Source organism: Chiloscyllium plagiosum, unplaced genomic scaffold, assembly GCF_037043375.1.
Source record: "Chiloscyllium plagiosum isolate Xiang-an unplaced genomic scaffold, Cpla_swu_hap1 HiC_scaffold_32, whole genome shotgun sequence".
Taxonomy (NCBI): Eukaryota; Metazoa; Chordata; class Chondrichthyes; order Orectolobiformes; family Hemiscylliidae; genus Chiloscyllium; species Chiloscyllium plagiosum.
Window position 1 is genome coordinate 14,278,843 of NW_028270170.1, and position 18,589 is coordinate 14,297,431.

General features: G+C 42.8%; 1 protein-coding gene across 3 annotated transcripts in view; it reads left to right on the plus strand.

Annotated features, from left to right (window-relative positions):
• The window catches only part of LOC122539828 (thyroid hormone receptor alpha), a 378,543-nt gene that overhangs the window by 330,256 nt on the left and 29,698 nt on the right, over positions 1-18,589 (plus strand). For all 3 annotated transcript variants that reach the window (XM_043674920.2, XM_043674921.2, XM_043674923.2), the window contains 2 exons: positions 6,987-7,134; positions 17,428-17,633. In XM_043674920.2, the coding sequence (XP_043530855.1) occupies positions 6,987-7,134; positions 17,428-17,633 (354 nt within the window). The remainder of the gene's footprint in view (positions 1-6,986; positions 7,135-17,427; positions 17,634-18,589) is intronic.

Sequence of the window (18,589 nt, forward strand, 5' to 3'; positions counted from 1 at the left end):
TCCCTCTTTTTTTTATGTGCATGCACGTTGTGGGCATCACTGGCTGGGCCAACACTTATTTCCCATCCCTAATTGCCCTTGAGAAGGTGGTGGTGAGCTACCGTCCTGAGCCCTGCAGCTCATGTATTGTAAGTAAAGCCACCATGCTGTAAGATAGGGAGTTGCAGGCTTTTGATCCAACAACACTGAAGGAACAGCAATATATTTCCAGATCAGGATGATGAGTGGCTTGAGGGGAGACTTGCACCTGATGGTGCTCCTATGCATCTGCTGCTCTCGTCCTTCTAGACAGTCGAAGTCACGGGTTTGGAAAGTGCTACCAAAGAAGACCAAGTGAGTTGCGTCTTACAGGTGGTACATGCTGCTGCCAGTTGGTATTAACAGTTGAAGGAGTGTCATAATCGTAGTATTCCTGAAATCAGATAACTCAACATTAATCAAAGAATTATTGAAATCTTCTGTGTGGTTCAGAGTTCTGGATTAAAGGTGCTGTGTTCAAATCCTACAGTGGGACTTCAAAACAACAACTGGGCTACAGTTTCAAGACCAGCATTAATACTAAAGTATCTAATCTATATCCATACAAAAGGAGTGCTGCATTGTCAGACGTGGTGCCCTCTGAAAAGAACATTTCTGCCTGTACAGCGACATGTAAGAGACCCCATGGCAAAATTTAAACAAAAGCAGGCAATTCCGGTTAATAGTTATTCCTCAACCAACAAATCAGATCATTTAGTCATTCTGCTTGTTTTCAGATGGTGGGATTTTGCTATTTGCACTTATTGTGTCTGCAATTGCAACATACCTTGAAAGTAATTCATGATCTAGAAGGTGAATTTGGAGGTGGCAAAGGTGCTACAGAAATGCATTTGTTCTCTATATTTTTCTCATCGAAAGTGACACATGAAGAGTGGCCAACTTAAATGAGGTAGATTCAGGACAATAGGGAGAGAAATAAACCTATGATCGCTGCTAATTATATGGTATTAGTGAATTATACTTTACAATTTAGAGATAAAGAATGGAACCAATCTCCTTTCTATCACTTCATGCATTTCCAAATGAAATGTAACAAGTGCTGGATGTAGGTCAATACTCCCTCTGATCTTCACAATGCAGTTTCCAAATTTCTTATACCAGACATCTTTGTAACCTTGCTGTGTGAGACTGTTAAATTATGAGCCTTATTGGAACTCATAAGCAATACAACCTAATTCAGACTCACAACTACAATATGATGTTCTGTTAAACCTATTGAGTTAGAGATTAAAAGTTTGGAATGGGTGTTTTATAAATTACAAAGAGATGAACTTTCCAATATCCAGACATGACCATTGATTGCTTTTTCAAAAAGACAGTACACATTCACAGGAGCTGAATGGCCTTCTTTAGTTTGGGTTGGATGCTCTTGACTTTCCAAAGGATGTCGAGTCATAGAAGCCCTACAGTGTGGAAACAGGCCCTTCGGACCAACAAGTCCACACTTACCCTCTGCAGAGTAACCCACCCAGACCCATTCCCTTACCATCCTATATTTACCCCTGACTACTGCACCTAACATACACATATCTGAACACTATGGGCAATTCAACTAACCTGCACATCTTTGGACTGTGAGAGGAAACTGGAGCACTCAGAGGAATCCCTTGCGGACATGGAGAGAATGTTCAAATTCCACAGAGTGGGCAGAGGCTGGAATCGAACCTGGGTCCCTGGCGCTGCGAGGCAGCAGTGCTAACCACTGAGCCACTGTGTACTTTGTGAGCTGACATAATTCCTTCAAGTGGCAACACTGTGTTTTATTAGTAAGGGAGAGAAAGAATTTGAGCAGTTAGAGCAACATTTTACCTGCTGGCTGGTATCAGCTCTAACAATATATGCCACAAATACTCAGAGTTGCATTTGTTACCCAAGTGTGCCATCTGCAGAAGGCAGGTGACACAGCAACAAGAAACAAAACAGTTTCCCAAGGTGCGGCCATCATGAGTAGATGATTGCAAAGCAATCTTGACAAGGACCACCAATGACCACAACATTCCAAATCCAACCTAGAGAAGGTTTGTGACATGGTGGGGCTGCCTAATGAATCTAGATAGGCCTGCTGTCTTTTATTATCCAAAAACACAAACCTTATCTGATTGCATTAATGATCACTGTCTTCCTTTAGTTGGGTGCAAAGTTTCAAAGACTGAGCCTTTTGTGGGAAAAGCATAAAGTGACATCAGTCAGTTTCGTAGGAAAAGCATAAAGTGACAGGCATTTGCTGTGACTGTCCAGACCTCCACTTGGTTAAGACGTTCCAGAATGAACTAGACTTCCAATCTTCATAATGCAGTCCACAGCCTGACTTACAGGAAGACATCAGTCAGTAGCAGCCACACCATGAGGCAGCTTTCAGTAATCTTGAACTGAATTCTCAGATTTACAGCAAACCCAGATTAACCAAACACGACATGAGATGTACAGATCATGGGCACCATTCTCTTAGCTTCCTACTCACATTGGTTGACCCTGAGGCAATGGCCAATGTTGGTCTTCCCCAGCTCCCGGACATGGGCTATGATTCTGAAAATAAAAGTCAAGAGTCACCTTTGTGGTTTATATGTTGCCACAGTTATGTGAAGGACTCTCAGGGCTATGGAATACAGATTCAATGTGACATTCAGAGAAAACATATTCCTCAGAATGCATTACCTCAGGATAAATCTGTGATTTTAATCAATTGAATATTGATTGTTGTAGCTTGGCTAATGTAAGTATAAGTTGCTTCTGTTGCTTTCACAGACCAAAGCTGAGAAATGGTCTTAACTAGTGTTGATAGCGCCAAAGGGCAACAAATTTGGACATGTGGGATATAGGTTGAATGGTATCAACAAGTCAATAGTGACACCATCCCATTTGGAGAATCTATGCCATTAGAGACATGGGAAGGAGTTGGGGCAAGAGAGTGGAGTGAACAGAAATATTAAAGAGAACCCTGACTTCTGAACCAACATTGCATTGATGTTGCTATTGAGGGAGAAGGAATGGCACTACTTAGGCAAGGGAAAAAAGACCAGAAGTCCAGATGTGAAGCCATTCCAATACTTGGCAGATGCCAAAGTTAAAAATCACACAACACCAGGTTATAGTCCAACGGGTTTAATCAGAAGCACACTAGCTTTTGGAGCGCCGCTCCGAAAGCTAGTGTGCTTCCAATTAAACCTGTTGGACTATAGCCTGGTGTTGTGTGATTTTTAACTTTGTACACTCCAGTCCAACACCGGCATCTCCAAATCATGACAGAAGCCAGTCTAGCTACAGGCTGGACTGACCTCGGGTATAAATCTGAATGCCTGGCCACTCTAATCATAACAAATAGTTAGACTCTGCAGTGCTGTTACCACAGTGAGCAATGAACAAAACTACTGGCAGACCTGGAATGCTGTTTTCATCACTTGAGACTTGGAGTTAATTGAAAATGCCAAAACTGAGTTGATGCATTTTGCAGCTAAAAGTGTTAACGGTTATGGAATCAGTGCAGGTGGTTGAAATTAAGGTGCAGGGCTTATCTTTTAGAGAGTCAGTTCATAAATTACAGATATGCAGCCAATCTTTACCAAGTCTTACATTTATTTACAGAGTTAAACACTACAAGCCCATACCTTCTAACGCAATTAACGCACAGTGACAATAAGTGTTTCCTTACATGCGCTCAAGTAAAAGCTCAGTTTGTGCCCACTATCTGTACTTAATCAAACACAACTAATGTAAAATCAAGCTGAGGTTGTACAAGACATTGTTGAGGCCTCTTCTGGAGTACTCTGTGCAATTCTGGTCACCCTTTTACAGGAAGAATATTATTAAACTGGGAGAGGGTTCAGATTACATTACAGTGTGGAAACAGGCCCTTCGGCCCAACAAGTCCACACCGACCCGCCGAAGCGCAATCCACACCTACATTTACCCCTTACCTAACACTAAGGGCAATTTAGCATGGCCAATTCACCTAACCTGCACATCTTTGGACTGTGGGAGGAAACCGGAGCACCCAGAGGAAACCCACGCAGACACGGGGAGAATGTGCAAACTCCACACAGTCAGTCGCCTGAGGCGGGAATTGAACCCGGGTCTCTGGCGCTGTGAGGCAGCAGTGCTAACCACTGTGCCACCATGCCGCCCAGGATGTTGCCAGGAATGGAGGGGTTGAGTTATTAAACTAGGCTGGATAGGCTGGAATATTTTTCACTGGACCATAGGAGGTTGAGGAGTGACCTTATAGGGATTTATAAAATCATGAAGGAGCATAGATAACTTGAATAGTAAAGGTCATTTTCCTAAGGTGTGGGAGTTCAAAGCCAGGGGGCATATATTTAAGGTGAGAGGAGAAAGATTTAAAAAGGACATGAGGGGCAATTTTTTCACACAGAGAGTTCATGTGTGGAGTGGTGGATGCAGGAAGAGTTACAACATTTTACAGGCATTTGGATAAGTTCATGACTGGGAAAGATTTGGAAGGTTTTGGGCCAAGCGCAGACAGGTGGGGCTAGTTTAGTTTGGGATTATGGTCAGCATGGACTGAGGGGTCTGTTTCCATGCTGTATGACTCTATGATTCTATGACTATGACTTTATAACAGCCTTGACTAGCAGAACATACTGAAGAGGCTGAGTACCCTACTCCTCATCCTTTGTTCCGCACAGGCCGAAACAGTGAAGCAATCGGAAAATAAGAATTGGTCTCAGTAGGTGGGAAATGTCTGTGTTATTCCATGCACTGGAATTTGGGATTAGTAAGAACTAACTCAAGAAATTAATGCTGGGTCAACTGTTGGCAAATAGTAAAATCTTAGCGGCCCTAAAAAGAGAGAATTTACCGTATTAAGTTAGTTTTTATATAAATGTTCTTTCTGAGAAGATGTCAGTACAAGTTATTAATGTTGTCATTGTGGGAACATAGAAACAGGAGTAGATATTGTGTTGCTGGTGTTTACACCACAATTAAATCCTGGCTGATCTGTATCTTAGCTCCATCTACCCGCTTTGGTTTCATAACCTTTAAGACCCTTACCTAACAAAAATAATTGAATCATTCAATCTTGCTGCAATTTGCTTTGTGATTAGCACTGAGGAGGGAAGGCTGAACTATAATATAGCAGAATTAATAACACTGGAGAGATTGCAATCGGTCACAGCACAAATTATTTACAGAAAGGAATAGCAAAATGGAAAAGCACAACAGAAGTTATGTAACTCAAATTACAAAACCTAATTATCCTCACAATGACATGCCATCTGATAAACATGATGCTAATTTGTTATGCGCCACACTCAAATGACAGGCTGCTTTTTTTGAACATACTAATGAAACAAGGAATCACAAAGTTTTGATCATCAAAATTAGGGAAAGAACAAAACTAATCTCACGGCATTTCCAGAAACAATTTGGGGAATTTGAATTAACAATTGAACTGGAAACCTGACTTGCGCCATCTGAATCAAACTCTCAGTGGTGCTGATGCATGGCCAATTGTCACTGCAGTAATGGGGTATGGAGCCTTATTAAGCTCATGAAAGTTATCCTCCTCATTCCTCTCACGCCGCCCCCCCCCCCACCAACCAATGATCTCTTGTGTTTACCTCAGTACCCAATCACTACCAAGGATCGTTGTTGCTGGACTATGGGTGAGTTTGAAACCTTGTGGGTGGAATTTCCTTCCGTAAGGGAGCTGAAGTCCAATCTGCACCAATTTAAATTCAGCCTCAGTTTGTTGTTACTGGAGGACAAACTTGTTGAATGTTATTCAGTGCAACATGACCTTCCCTGCTGCTGTTGGGGGTGGCAAGGTGACGTTTCGAATACACCTAAAGTTCGGAGGTTCTGCCTGACCCCGCTGTTGTGAAGGAAAGGACTGGCCTCATGGCTGCAGAATGCTCCAAGTGATTGGGCTGTTTCGTATCACCAGTCCTTCATAGGGAAATTTTCAGACAAAAATACCTTTGACCACAAGTCCATCAGGAAGTGGTCAGCACGTCATATCCTCCAGACCCTGCGGGAAAGGGAGAGGGTGGATCCTGTCACATGGTTTCCTGGCAGACTGTCAAAGCCATTTGGTGGAATGCCTCATCGCCAGAACTTTCCAGCCAGCACCAAGATATCACTTGGCTGGTGGTGAGAAGGACACTAGCTATGAGATCCTTTCTGTATGCCTGGTCAGTCTGTGCCACAGCCGCTGCCCTCGAAGTGGCTGTGGGGTGGGGTAGACACTGTCACACACCTCCTTCTGAAATGTATCTTTGCAAAGGAAGTCTGCAGAATGATGCAGTGGTGTTTGTCAGGGTTCGTCCCAAGCAGCTCCGTGAAGTGGGACTCTATGCTGTACGGTCTGTTCCCCAGGACACACACAGAGTCAAACATCGACTGTGCCTGAAGGTGAAAGACTCTTTTTGATTTGCCTGAAACTTGCTGGCCTTCCAGAACAAGGGGTTAACCTCAAGCGATTATCACAGACCAGCACATTCTAAGGTCTAGGACTACGTGCTGAGAGATGCACTCAAGCCAAGGTGCAGTGGGGAAAGACCACTGACTGAGATCCTCCTGCTGAAGTTAATTGGGGGTCTGTTCAGTTATCAGACCCTCCTAGTGCCTCAAGTGCATGTAAATATAGTAATGTATGTGTAAGAGAGGTCTTTAGCTTTTTGGATAGAGTCAAACACAAATGTTTGTTTGTTCACTTCATATGCTACTGTACAGAACCAAACTGCATTTGTAACCATGTATATGTGCAAAGAGGATTTTTTATGTATATTTTTGAATTTTTTTTAAAAAGTACACCAAAATTCAGGCCCCAGAAACATTTTTTTTATACATTTGGATTCACTCCATGAAAGTGACCAAGAGGCTATCAGATCATTACCACGACCAAAGGGTCCTTCAATGAAAATGCAAATCAGAAGAGCCATCTAAGAGGCTTCTGATTACACTTTTCTCTTCTTCCATTTTTTCAGGGTTTCTTCAGGAGAACAATCCAGAAAAACCTGCACCCCACCTATTCCTGTAAATATGATGGCTGCTGTGTGATTGACAAAATCACTAGGAACCAATGCCAGCTCTGTCGATTCAAGAAATGCACTGCCGTCGGCATGGCGATGGATTGTAAGAGCCGCCTTTCATATTTCTGGCTTCTAGTGTTGTGGACTTGTTGTTTGTACTTTGAGCAAAATGACAATGGGATATATTGAAAGCTTCGTTCAGTGAGTGCGATTTGCTGTGCCAGTTTTGATGAAGAAGCCTTTGCCAAATGCACTTTTTCCCCTTTGTTGGAGTAGTTGACATAGATGCGTTTCACAGGAATCTAGTTAAACACATGAGGATATGCAAGAATAGGCTGATAGGTTTAGCTGGGGAGATGTAGGAGCCTAAAAACTGGTATGGACCGGTTGTGCCACACTGGTGATAATTGTGCAATCTATAATTTCTCTCTCTTCATCTCTCCCTCCGTCTCATGGGTTTTTTATTTCTGCCATCAGTATTGTTACATCTGGAGTTCCTCAGAATGTTCCAGAAAGCTCTTCTACCCTTGCTTCCTCCTTTCTAAAGCCTCTGTCAATTCAAATTAATTTACCACATCTTCGCCAAAGTAATTCATTCTTGCCCAGAATGTCAGAATTGTTAGCCTAATTTTAACTCTGTTTCAGTGGAAGGGTTTGAAGGAGTTAAAATCTCATCCTGTGTTTGTCAGTTTAATTACAGATTTTAAAATCCAAACTTAGAACATAGAACATAGAACAGTAGAGCACAGAACAGGCCCTTCAGCCCACGATGTTGTGCCGACCACTGATCCTCATGTATGCACCCTCAAATTTCTGTGACCATGTGCATGTCCAGTAGTCTCTTAAATGTCCCCAATGACCTTGCTTCCACAACTGCTGCTGGCAACGCATTCCATGCTCTCACAACTCTCTGTGTAAAGAACCCATCTCTGACATCCCCTCTATACTTTCCTCCAACCAGCTTAAAACTATGATCCCTCGTGTTAGTCATTTCTGCCCTGGAAAATAGTGTCTAGCTATCGACTCTATCTATGCCTCTCATTATCTTGTATACCTCAATTAGGTCCCCTCTCCTCCTCCTTTTCTTCAATGAAAAAAGTCCGAACTCAATCAATCTCTCTTCATAAGCCCTCCAGTCCAGGCAGCATCCTGGTAAACCTCCTCTGAACCCTCTCCAAAGCATCTACATCTTTCCTATAATAGGGCGACCAGAACTGGATGCAGTATTCCAAGTGCGGTCTAACCAAAGTTTTATAGAGCTGCAACAAGATCTCACGACTCTTAAACTCAATCCCCCTGTTAATGAAAGCCAAAACACCATATGCTTTCTTAACAACCCTGTCCACTTGAGTGGCCATTTTAAGGGATGTATGTACCTGCACACCAAGATCCCTCTGTTCCTCCACACTGCCAAGAATCCTATCCTTAATCCTGTACTCAGCTTTCAAATTCGACCTTCCAAAATGCATCACCTCGCATTTATTCAGGTTGAACTCCATTTGCCACCTCTCAGCCCATCTCTGCATCCTGTCAATGTCCCGCTGCAGCCTACAACAGCCCTCTATACTGTCAATGACACCTCCAACCTTTATGTCATCTGCAAACTTGCTGACCCATCCTTCAATCCCCTCATCCAAGTCATTAATAAAAATTACAAACAGTAGAGGCCCAAGGACAGAGCCCTGTGGAACACCACTCACCACAGACTTCCAGGCAGAATATTTTCCTTCTACTACCACTCATTTCTTCTGTTGGCCAGCCAATTCTGTATCCAGACAGCTAAGTTCCCCTGTATCCCATTCCTCCTGACCTTCTGAATGAGCCTACCATGGGGAACCTTATTAAATGCCTTGCTGAAGTCTACCATGGGGAACCTTATCAAATGCCTTGCTGTAGTAGACCTGATGCAGTATAAGTTTTCTTTCTCAATTAATACAATTCGCCTAGATTTCTTTCCTGTTTTATTAGTTTTGCTATTGCCCTCCTTTATAGATCTTCAGAAGTTCACTTATCCTTTTGAGTAAAAAGTGAACTATCAGTCAAATAAGGAGCAGGAATTCCCCATGCAGCTACCAAGATGTCTTAGAAACCCCTTCCCTTCCACTGATGTAAAAACTATCACACTCTTAGTTATATTGGCTACAATGATTGCACCATACTCATGTTAACAAATATTAATTCAATAGCCCCAGCACAGATGGTTAGCAGGGCTTTAGTTTGCATTTCCATATATTCTTGAAAGCATCAGGACAGGTAGATAAGGTGGTGAAGAATTATGGGATTATGGGATACTTGCCTTTATTAGTCAAGGCATTGAATACAAGAGGAAGGAGATTATTATAGAGCTGTATATAACATTATTTAGTCCACAACTAGAGTGCTGTGTGCAGTTTTGGTCGCCACACTATAGGAAGGATGTGATTATACTAGAGAGTATCCAGAGGAAATTCACCAGGATGTTGGCAAGGCTGGAAGGTTTTAGCTATGAACAGAGACTGGGGTTATTTTCCTATGAGCAGAGATGGCTGAGGGGGCTGGATCTGACTGATGTGTACAAAGTTCTGTGGGGCAGACATGTTAAGTGGTAGCGAGTTTTAAGAAGATTTGTAGCTCAGGTTGAGGTTCTGATGCTAGCTGAGCTGGAAGGCTCCAGGACAGCGAGCAAACTTACATCCATAGTAGCTGGTGACAAGCCTTTCCCCTTAGCTGAGGGATCAATAACCAGAGAACAGTTTTAAGGTGAGGAGCAGGAGGTTTAGAAGGGATTTGAGGATTTGTTTTTCACCCAGAAGGTTGTGGGTAACTGGAACTCATTGCCTAAAAGCTGTGGAGGAGGGAACCTTCACATCATTTAAGAACTATTTAGATGAGCACTTGAAATGCCACAGCACACAATACCGCAGGGAGAAAGTGGGGACTGCAGATGCTGGAGATCAGAGTCGAGAGTGCGGTGCTGGAAAAGCACAGCAAGTCAGGCAGCATCCGAGGAGCAGGAAAATCAAAGTTTTAGGCATAAGCCCTTCATCAGGAATCCACGACACAACACCACACTCTTGACACAATGCCATAGGCCAACTTCTGGAAAATGGGGATAGAATCAATGGATGTTTGATGGCCAGTGCAGACATGATAAGGGTTTTCTGAGCTGTAAAATTCTATGACTCTACCCACCAAGGAACCAGCACAGAGTTGATGGGCTGAATGTTTTCCTCCTGGCCTGTATCGCCCCATGCAGCACTATATGTCTTTGCCTTGATTTCACTGGCGCCATATGGAAAGGATTAATCATTGACCTGAAGTCTGCTAATGTTTGACTGCTATTACAATTGACTTCTATTTGTGTCCACCCCTTTGTGGGCAGGTAAGAGTTAATTTAAATGCAGTGACCACCAAACCATTGAATTCAATGTGATCTTTAATCAGTGGCCAGTTGAGTCACTGCAGTGATGACATGCCAGTGTGTTCTGCAGAGAACTATCCCGTTAAGACATTGGAATGGAGTTGTGTGGAATGGATTAAATCAGAGATGGATAGAACTCAAGGTTTCATTTGGTGAAATAACCCCTATCTGTATCAGGATTGTAACTTCGACAGGGCAACCAAGTAGTGAATCAGCCACTGGATAAAGGTTCTTGTTGAAACCAAATGAAAGGTAAAGGCAGTCGTCGTTTTGAAATCTGTGAATGTGGAGCTGACCTACGTAATGCAGAATTGTGTAGATTGTCATGTGATAGAGGAAGAATATGGAAAACGTAGGTGTTTTAAATTAGGATTTAGATTGATAAAGTTTGAACAGCTTGCATTCTGACATCAGAACAATTGAGTCTCTCAAATAATCGCGCAGGTTTTTTTGCAAGCACAATGTTTGAAGGGAATGTTAACATACTGTATACTTAATTAACGTGTGACAACTGCTATTCATTATTTACAGACCTTGTTGGTTTGAGGAGTAAATTGTTTGTGCGGGCAGACCAATAGCTTTCAGGGTAAATGTCTCGGTACCAAATCTGTTAAAGTTCAGGCATCTTTGTCATGTTGAGTTCTGTTTTGGGGAATGCAGTGCTTTATTGCTTTAGTCCTTCTCTATTTTTCTCTCTGTGACTGACTGCCAGCTCAAAGTGATGACATTTTTCTTGGCAAGAACATGTCCTTGTCCAACAATTGGGTTGAATTTCAGCCAAAACCAAAACTTAACAGCCAGAAAGTCCTGCTAAATCACCTTCAAAATTAACCCATATTAAACATAAATCAGATATAAGTGTATATACCAGAGAGTAGGGAACATTTGTTCATCTCTTACCTGGAGAGTTCACTGGCCTCCCATGTGGGATGGCGCTGTTTTGAAAGAGAGAAGTCAACTCTTTAACTCAACATATAGTTCGGAACAGAATTAGGCCATTGAGTCTGCTCTGCCATTGATCATGACTGATATGTTTCTCAACCCCATTCTCCTGCCTTCTCCCCACTACCTTAGATGCCCTTTATTAATGGCGATCCTTACTATCTCTGTCTTAAATGCACTCAATGGCTTGGCCTCCACAGCCTTCTGTGGCAAAGAGTTCCCATAGATTCACCACCCTTTGGCTGAAGAAATTCCCTGTCGCCTCAGTTCTAAACCATCATCCCTTCACGCCGAGGCTGTGCCCTTGGTTCCTGCTTGTGGAAACATCTTATCCACATCCACCCCATCTAGGCCTCTCAGTATTCTGTAACTTTCAATGAGGGCTCCCCTTCATCCTTCTAAATTCCATCATGTACAGACCCAGAGTCCTCGAGAATGATAAACATTGTCATCATGGCTACAAAGAGAGGTAAGTTTAGTTTTATTCATTCATGATGTATTGGTGTCACTGGCTGGGCCAACATTTAGTGTCAGTGCCTGATAGCCCTGGAGAAGGTGGTGATGACCTGCCTCATTGAGCCTCTGCAGTCCATGTAGCATTGCTCACAACAGAGTTCCAGTATATTGACAGTGAATTTAGGTTAGATTAGAGCCCCTACAGTGTGGGAACAGGCCCTTTAGCCAACAAGTCCACATCAACCCTCTGAAGAATAACCCACCCAGTCCTATTTTCCCCTGACTAATGCACCTCACCTTATGGGTGGTTTAGTATGGCCAATTCACTTGACCTGCATATCTTTGGATTGTGGGAGAAAACCCACACAGACACGGGGAGAATGTGCCAACTCCACACAGACAGTTGCCCGAGGCTGGAATCGAAACCTGGTCCCTGGTGCTGTGAGGCACAGTGCTAACCACTGAGCCACCGTGCCACCCCGTATCTCCAAGGTCTCCAGTCCCGAGGGTGCAGCCCTGAGGGAACGTGTTCCTGAAGCCATCACAAGGAAAGCTCACACAGAATTGGTGGAGAATGTATGAAAATGAGAAGATCCAACAGGTCAACAGCCTCATTACTCTTTTTAAAAATGCAACATGACTGCTCATCTTCCAGGCTTATGGAAACCAACCTGACACAAAATCACAACATCAGCCTGATAGATGAATATCAAGTAGAGGAAAAGTCTAGTCTCAAAAGAACAATGTACTTTAATGTGTAATTTTAAGGAAGTTCTGAAAGTCTGTGGACCCTCCTCCCCCCCAGCCCACCCCTTTCACTTTGTGGCATGAGCTGTCCTCACACGGTCAACTTGGCCTCACTGCTCAAACAAATCCTTTCTTTTCCAATCTGAGGTAAAGTTTGCAATCTGAACCCTGGACATGGGCCAGCTGTTACTTGGCAGATGTGATCACACCAGTTATTTGCAAAAACAAAATGTGTGAACAGTCTCCAGAACATTCAGTACACAAACATTCCCGCAAGCTGCGCGTATCCTAGTCTGGAAAGGGTTTGGTTTAGATTCGGGTAATGTCCGAATTTAAATCTACTTAAAGTGCACCCATGCATAGTATTAGCATTTTAATCCTCTTTAGATTTGAGCGCAGAGGGACAATGCAAGCTTTTAGACCACTTATAAATTCTTGAAGCAACAGATGAGAGAATCACAACCAGGGCCATTTTGTTCATGTATATCTGTGAGCCAAAACTGACTGCAAAAGATTGGTCACAGGCAAAGAGCTCTTACAAGCATCCACAGAAAGACTGAAAAGTTCAAGTATTTCCATGGGCCCTGAGTGCTGGACTCTACAAGTGAATGTTGTGCTGCAGAGTCTCTCAGTTATAAACATCCCCAAGAATCTGTGCTGTATGCTGTCTCTGAGGAGAGAGAAACAGAATTAACAGTTCAGAGTGTGGCGCTGGAAAAGCACAGCAGGTCAGACAGCAGCCAAGGAGCAGGAGCATCAAGTTGAAGTGCTCTTGCCCGAAACGTGGATTCTCCTGCTGCTCGGATGCCTGCCTGACCGGCTGTGCTTTTCCAGCACCACATTCTTGACTCTGATCTCCAGCATCTGCAAGTCCGCACTTTCTCCGAGAATTAACAGTTGAGGCCAGGGATCAATTAGCAGAACTGGGAAAAGTTGTGGATGTGAACCAGCTTTAAGCAAAGGGCAGAAGCAAAGAAGGAAGGAAATAGAAGATCGATGATAGAATGGAAAACAGGGAGGCTACAGCATGAAGGCTCCTGCATGAAACGTCGACTCTCCTGCTCCTCAGATGCTCCCGGACCTGCTGTGCTTTTTCCAGCACCACACCCTATCTACTCTGAGGAGACAGCAAAGCCAATATCGATCATCCAAAAAAAAAGAGGAGCCCCAATTGTGTATTAGAACACAAATTTAGGGGGAAATTCACCAGTATCTGTGGAAAAAAAGCAGAATTTATGCCCAATGACCCTTCATTTTGTTTCAGATTTCTATCATCCACAGTCCTCTGGCATTTTCACTATTGTATATGATTACTTTAGGTGCTGTGTTGCTTTAAGATATGCTGATGAGAAGTTGGAGGGGAGTTAAAGTGTACAGTAAAGGTTTCTGTTGATGTGTGAAAGGAAGAAAGATTAGCAAGAATAATCTTCGACCCAATGCAAGTGGGGAGTTGAGAATTTACAGTGAAGGACAAGGGCATGGTGGAGAAACTTGCATGGTGGCTCAGTGGTTAGCACTGCTGCCTCGCAGCACCAGGGTCCCAGGTTCGATTCCAGCCTCCAGTGACTGGAGTTTGCACATTCTCCCCGTGTTTGTGTGGGTTTCCTCCAGGTGCTCCGGTTTCCTCCCACAGTCCAAAGATGTGCAGGTTAGGTGAGTTGGCCATGCTAAATTGCCCACAGTGTTAGGTGCATTAGTCAGAGGGAAATGGGTCTGGGTGGGTTACTCTTTGGAGGGTCAGTGTGGACTTGTTGGGCCGAAGGGCCTGTTTCCACACTGTAGGGAATCTAATCTAATTTTGTGTCTGTCCACATGGGAAAATCACCCAGAAATATTAATTAACTGAAGAACTTGTGGAAGGATAAGGGTTGGGCTTTCTTAACCGAAGGGCTAAAAGAAATTAGTATTAGCAAAGAGGAAATATTAGCTGGATTGAGGGTAGATAATTCTCCTGCATCAGACCAAATTCATCCAAGAGATTCAGGGAAGTAGCATTAGATGTTGTGGATGTATAAGTAGTTTTTATTTGTAATTCCTTAGATTCTAAATAGGTTCCTGCTGACTGGAAAATGGCAAATGTAAACCCACTGTTTAAGAAGGGAGGAGAGAGGGAAGTTGGAGAAGGACAGAACTGTTATTTTGACATCGGGGGTAGGGAAAATAAGAGAATCCATTGTAAGCGGGGTGGTAACTGCCCATTGTGAAAACCATGGCAAACTGGACAGATTCAACACGGATTTATGAAAGCTAAATCATGTTCAACAAAGTCATATTAGATCTTTTTGAGGATGCCAGGGTTGGAGGATTTGAGTTATAGGGAGAGGTTGAACAGGCTGGGGCTGTTTTCCCTGGAGAATTGGAGGCTGATGGGTAACCTTATAGAGGTTTATAAAATCATGGGGGGCATGGATAGGGTGAATAGACAAAGTCTCTTCCCTGGGGTGAGGAATCCAGAACTAGAGGGTATAGGTTTAGTGTGAGAGGAGAAAAATTTAAAAGGGACCTCAAGGGTAACTTTTTCATGCCAAGAGTGATATGTGTATGGAATGAGCTGCCAGAGGAATTGGTGGAGGCTGGTACAATTACAACATTTGAAAGGCATCTGGATGGGTACATGAATAAGAAGGGTTTAGCGGGGTATGGGCTAAGTGCTGGCAAATGGGACTAGATTGGGTTGGGATATCTGGTCGGCATGGACAAGTTGGACCAAAGGGTCTGTTTCTGTGCTGTACATCTCTATGACTCTGTCATTTCTAGCATAAACAGCCAATAAAAGAACCAATTGAAATGATACCAAATTTGCTGATGACACTAAACCCAATGGGATCTTAATTTATGAAGAAAATGGAAGGAGCCTTCTAGAGGACTTGGCCAGCAAGTTTCACATCTTTACCACTTTCTCTAGATAAAGAAGTAACTCCTGAATTCCTTCCTTAATTGTTTAATGATGATCTTACAGTGCTGTTTTCTAGTTTTATACAGGACCTTCAGTGTACACAGTACCCCAAGGGTAATCTAACTAATGTTCAGCAGGTCTGGCAGCATCTACAGAGAGAAATCAGAGCTAACATTTTGGGTCCAATGACCTTTCTTCAGAACTCTCTGCAGATGCTGCCTATTGAGCTTTTCCAGCAATTTCTGTTTTTGTTTCTGATGTACAGCATCCGTAATTCGTTTGGTTTTTATTTTGTAACCTAACTAATTTTTGATTAGAACTACCTCCCCTGCTTATTAATTCTGTCCCTCACAAAAGAAATGCTAATTCTGTCTTGCTTTTGTTTGACTTTACTGGCCGATGTCACAATTTTTACTGCTTTAGTCATTTGATATTATAGGACTTTGAATATTTCTGGAAAAAAGAGTCAACGATCAAAGTGTTTCATAAGAAAACAAATTTTTAAAGAAGGAACAAAAATTTGTACTGTGTTATGATCCCAGCTGAGGCAAGTCAGATACCAGATTGAAATCTGGTTTGATAGATCATCTTTTGGTTTTGTTTAATGTAACCAGGTGATTTGTAACTGAAATGCAAGCACACAATGTTACAGATTTGGTTTTAACAATAAAACAGGAGTTTATCCGTCAAAGGAAAAGAAGATGAGATAGAATGAACCAAGCTATTTATATAATACACAATTTGAACAATTTCAAAACATAATAAAGCAAAAGCCTATCAATCCTGACATTAGTTACTTTACAGTACTTAAATACCAGAGAGTTCCCTCATCTATTGCATCTATAGGTTTGATTTAACTTGTTTCTTTCAATTCCTGGTTTGGAGAGCTTGACAGCTTTTTGCTTGCTTTGTAACACAAATTAGTTTAAACTTTCTAAGCTTCAAATAAACCCTTCAGAATTCTAACTAAACACTTATGGTTCTGGAATAATCATACCAAAACACTTACACTCCGGTAAGCTATTGTTCTGAAACAGTTCCTTTCTGCAGAATAAACTGTTCTTACATCTAACCTCAAACAGTCTTCTATGAACTGAAATCAAACCTATGGGTATTTCTCATAAGCAATAAAAGAAATCAATTCCTGATTCTTCTAAACCAAAAGCAAGCTAATGGTTTTAATCTTTTACTCTGTTTAATTGTAAAACTTTCATAATGCAAATAAATCCCCATTATTGCTCCAGGAGATGGTCTCTCTCACACATGCTTGTTTAAAAATCATGACTCCAGAAAGACTGACAAGTGAATCATTAAACCCTGCCCCACCTTATATACGGACCAAAACCCACATGCCACTAGTTCAAAATTCCAACTCTTAAAATAAATGGTAAGAGTATACAGAACAACCTCGGTTATCCGACCATCAATTATCCAAATATCAGATTATGCAACCAAGATCTCAAGGTCCCGTAAAAACGTTATCTGTTATCTGAACAATCAGTTATCTGAACAATCAGTTATCCGAAGAAAATACACCCCACCTATCTCATTTGGATAATCAGGTTGTTCTGTACATAGATCACACAACTGCATGAGAAATATGATGCTGATTTGTTGGCAAGTAAACTCTGATTGTTCAACGCATTTATTTATGTCAAAGAGCAGTCATCCCTAAACTTTTATACAAATCCAAAAACTGACACTTTGAACAGTTGAGACAAACCATAAGACTTGGGTGCTTTCACTCCTTTTATCACCCTATCCCATCATGATTCCCATTTACAAATGATTTGTGAGCTCCTTCCTTCACTCACGGCCACTCAGTCCAGTTTTCTCACTGGTGATTAACTGCTTTGGTATTTTTCCTTCACTTACTGTCGGCGCGGCCTCCCTTGAAATGCCAGACACAAGGACTGACCGTGAGCTGGTTTCTCTTTTTCCATTCCACTGTCTAGTGGTTCTGGATGACGACAAACGCATCGCGAAGAGGAAACTGATCGAGGAGAACCGAGAGAAGCGACGGCGGGAGGAGGTGGTGAAGACCATGCAGAACAAGCCCGAGCCTACTGCCGAGGAGTGGGAGTTGATCAGGGTTGCCACAGATGCGCACATGACAACCAACGCACAGGGCAGCCACTGGAAACAGAAGAGGAAATTTCTGGTAATGTTTAATGATTGAATGAATGTTAAAATTAACACAGCCTTGCAATCCTAATGTTGACACATCCTTGATTTCTTAGGCTCCACCAAATGCAGGAAAATGTGGAGGCCTCAGTGAGGAGCCAGGAGGGGTTAACAGGGATCCTGCGGCTTGAGGGAGCCAAATTTGCTTGGGTCAAGGGTCAGGCAAGGAATAACACTCAGGCCTTAGTTTCTATCCCTGGCCTTGCTCTCTTAGCACCCCCAATTTCCCAGCATGCTCTATGCCCAGGTTCAATGGCTATGGTAGCAGCCCTGTATTTTCTCCAGTCTCAAATACGGGGAATAAAATCCCATGTAACAAATAAGCACAACTCAAGCAGAAACTGCCAGTACATTACTAACCACGAGTGTCCAGATGACGCCAGGAACCACAAAAGGATCAGACTAAAGTTCACTTGAAGGCCAAAGTAAGATGATTAGGTTTTAAAGCAGCTTCAAGCCCCGATTATTTTAAATGCGTTGGGTTCTCCTTAGTCTCTGTGGGAATCGTGCCGCTGTCTGTAATTTTCTGGTTCCAATCCTGCCTCCGATGGGATTTCTGCCAGTGGGAATGTCAGTTTTCTGGAAGGTTAGCAGACTGATGCCGGTTGGTCAGGTTGCACCAGAGGATTCTGTGTGCCCACCTGCTGAAACTATCAAATGCCCCTACTGTGGATTGCGATGCTGTATTTCCCATTGGCAGAGGATAACTGGTGGGTACAGGTTGCTGCACCAAAATAAGGCATCACCACACAGGGACAGGTGAGGCATGACATGTCATGTCATTCCTTTAGAATGGTTTGCATTTGCGTGGCACCTTTCCACAATGCTCAGACTTTCAATAATACGCTATGCTCAGTGGCTTACTTTTGAAGACCACTCAGTGTTGCAATGTCAGGAATGCAGTGGCCAGTTTGCGCACAAGCAGCAACATGA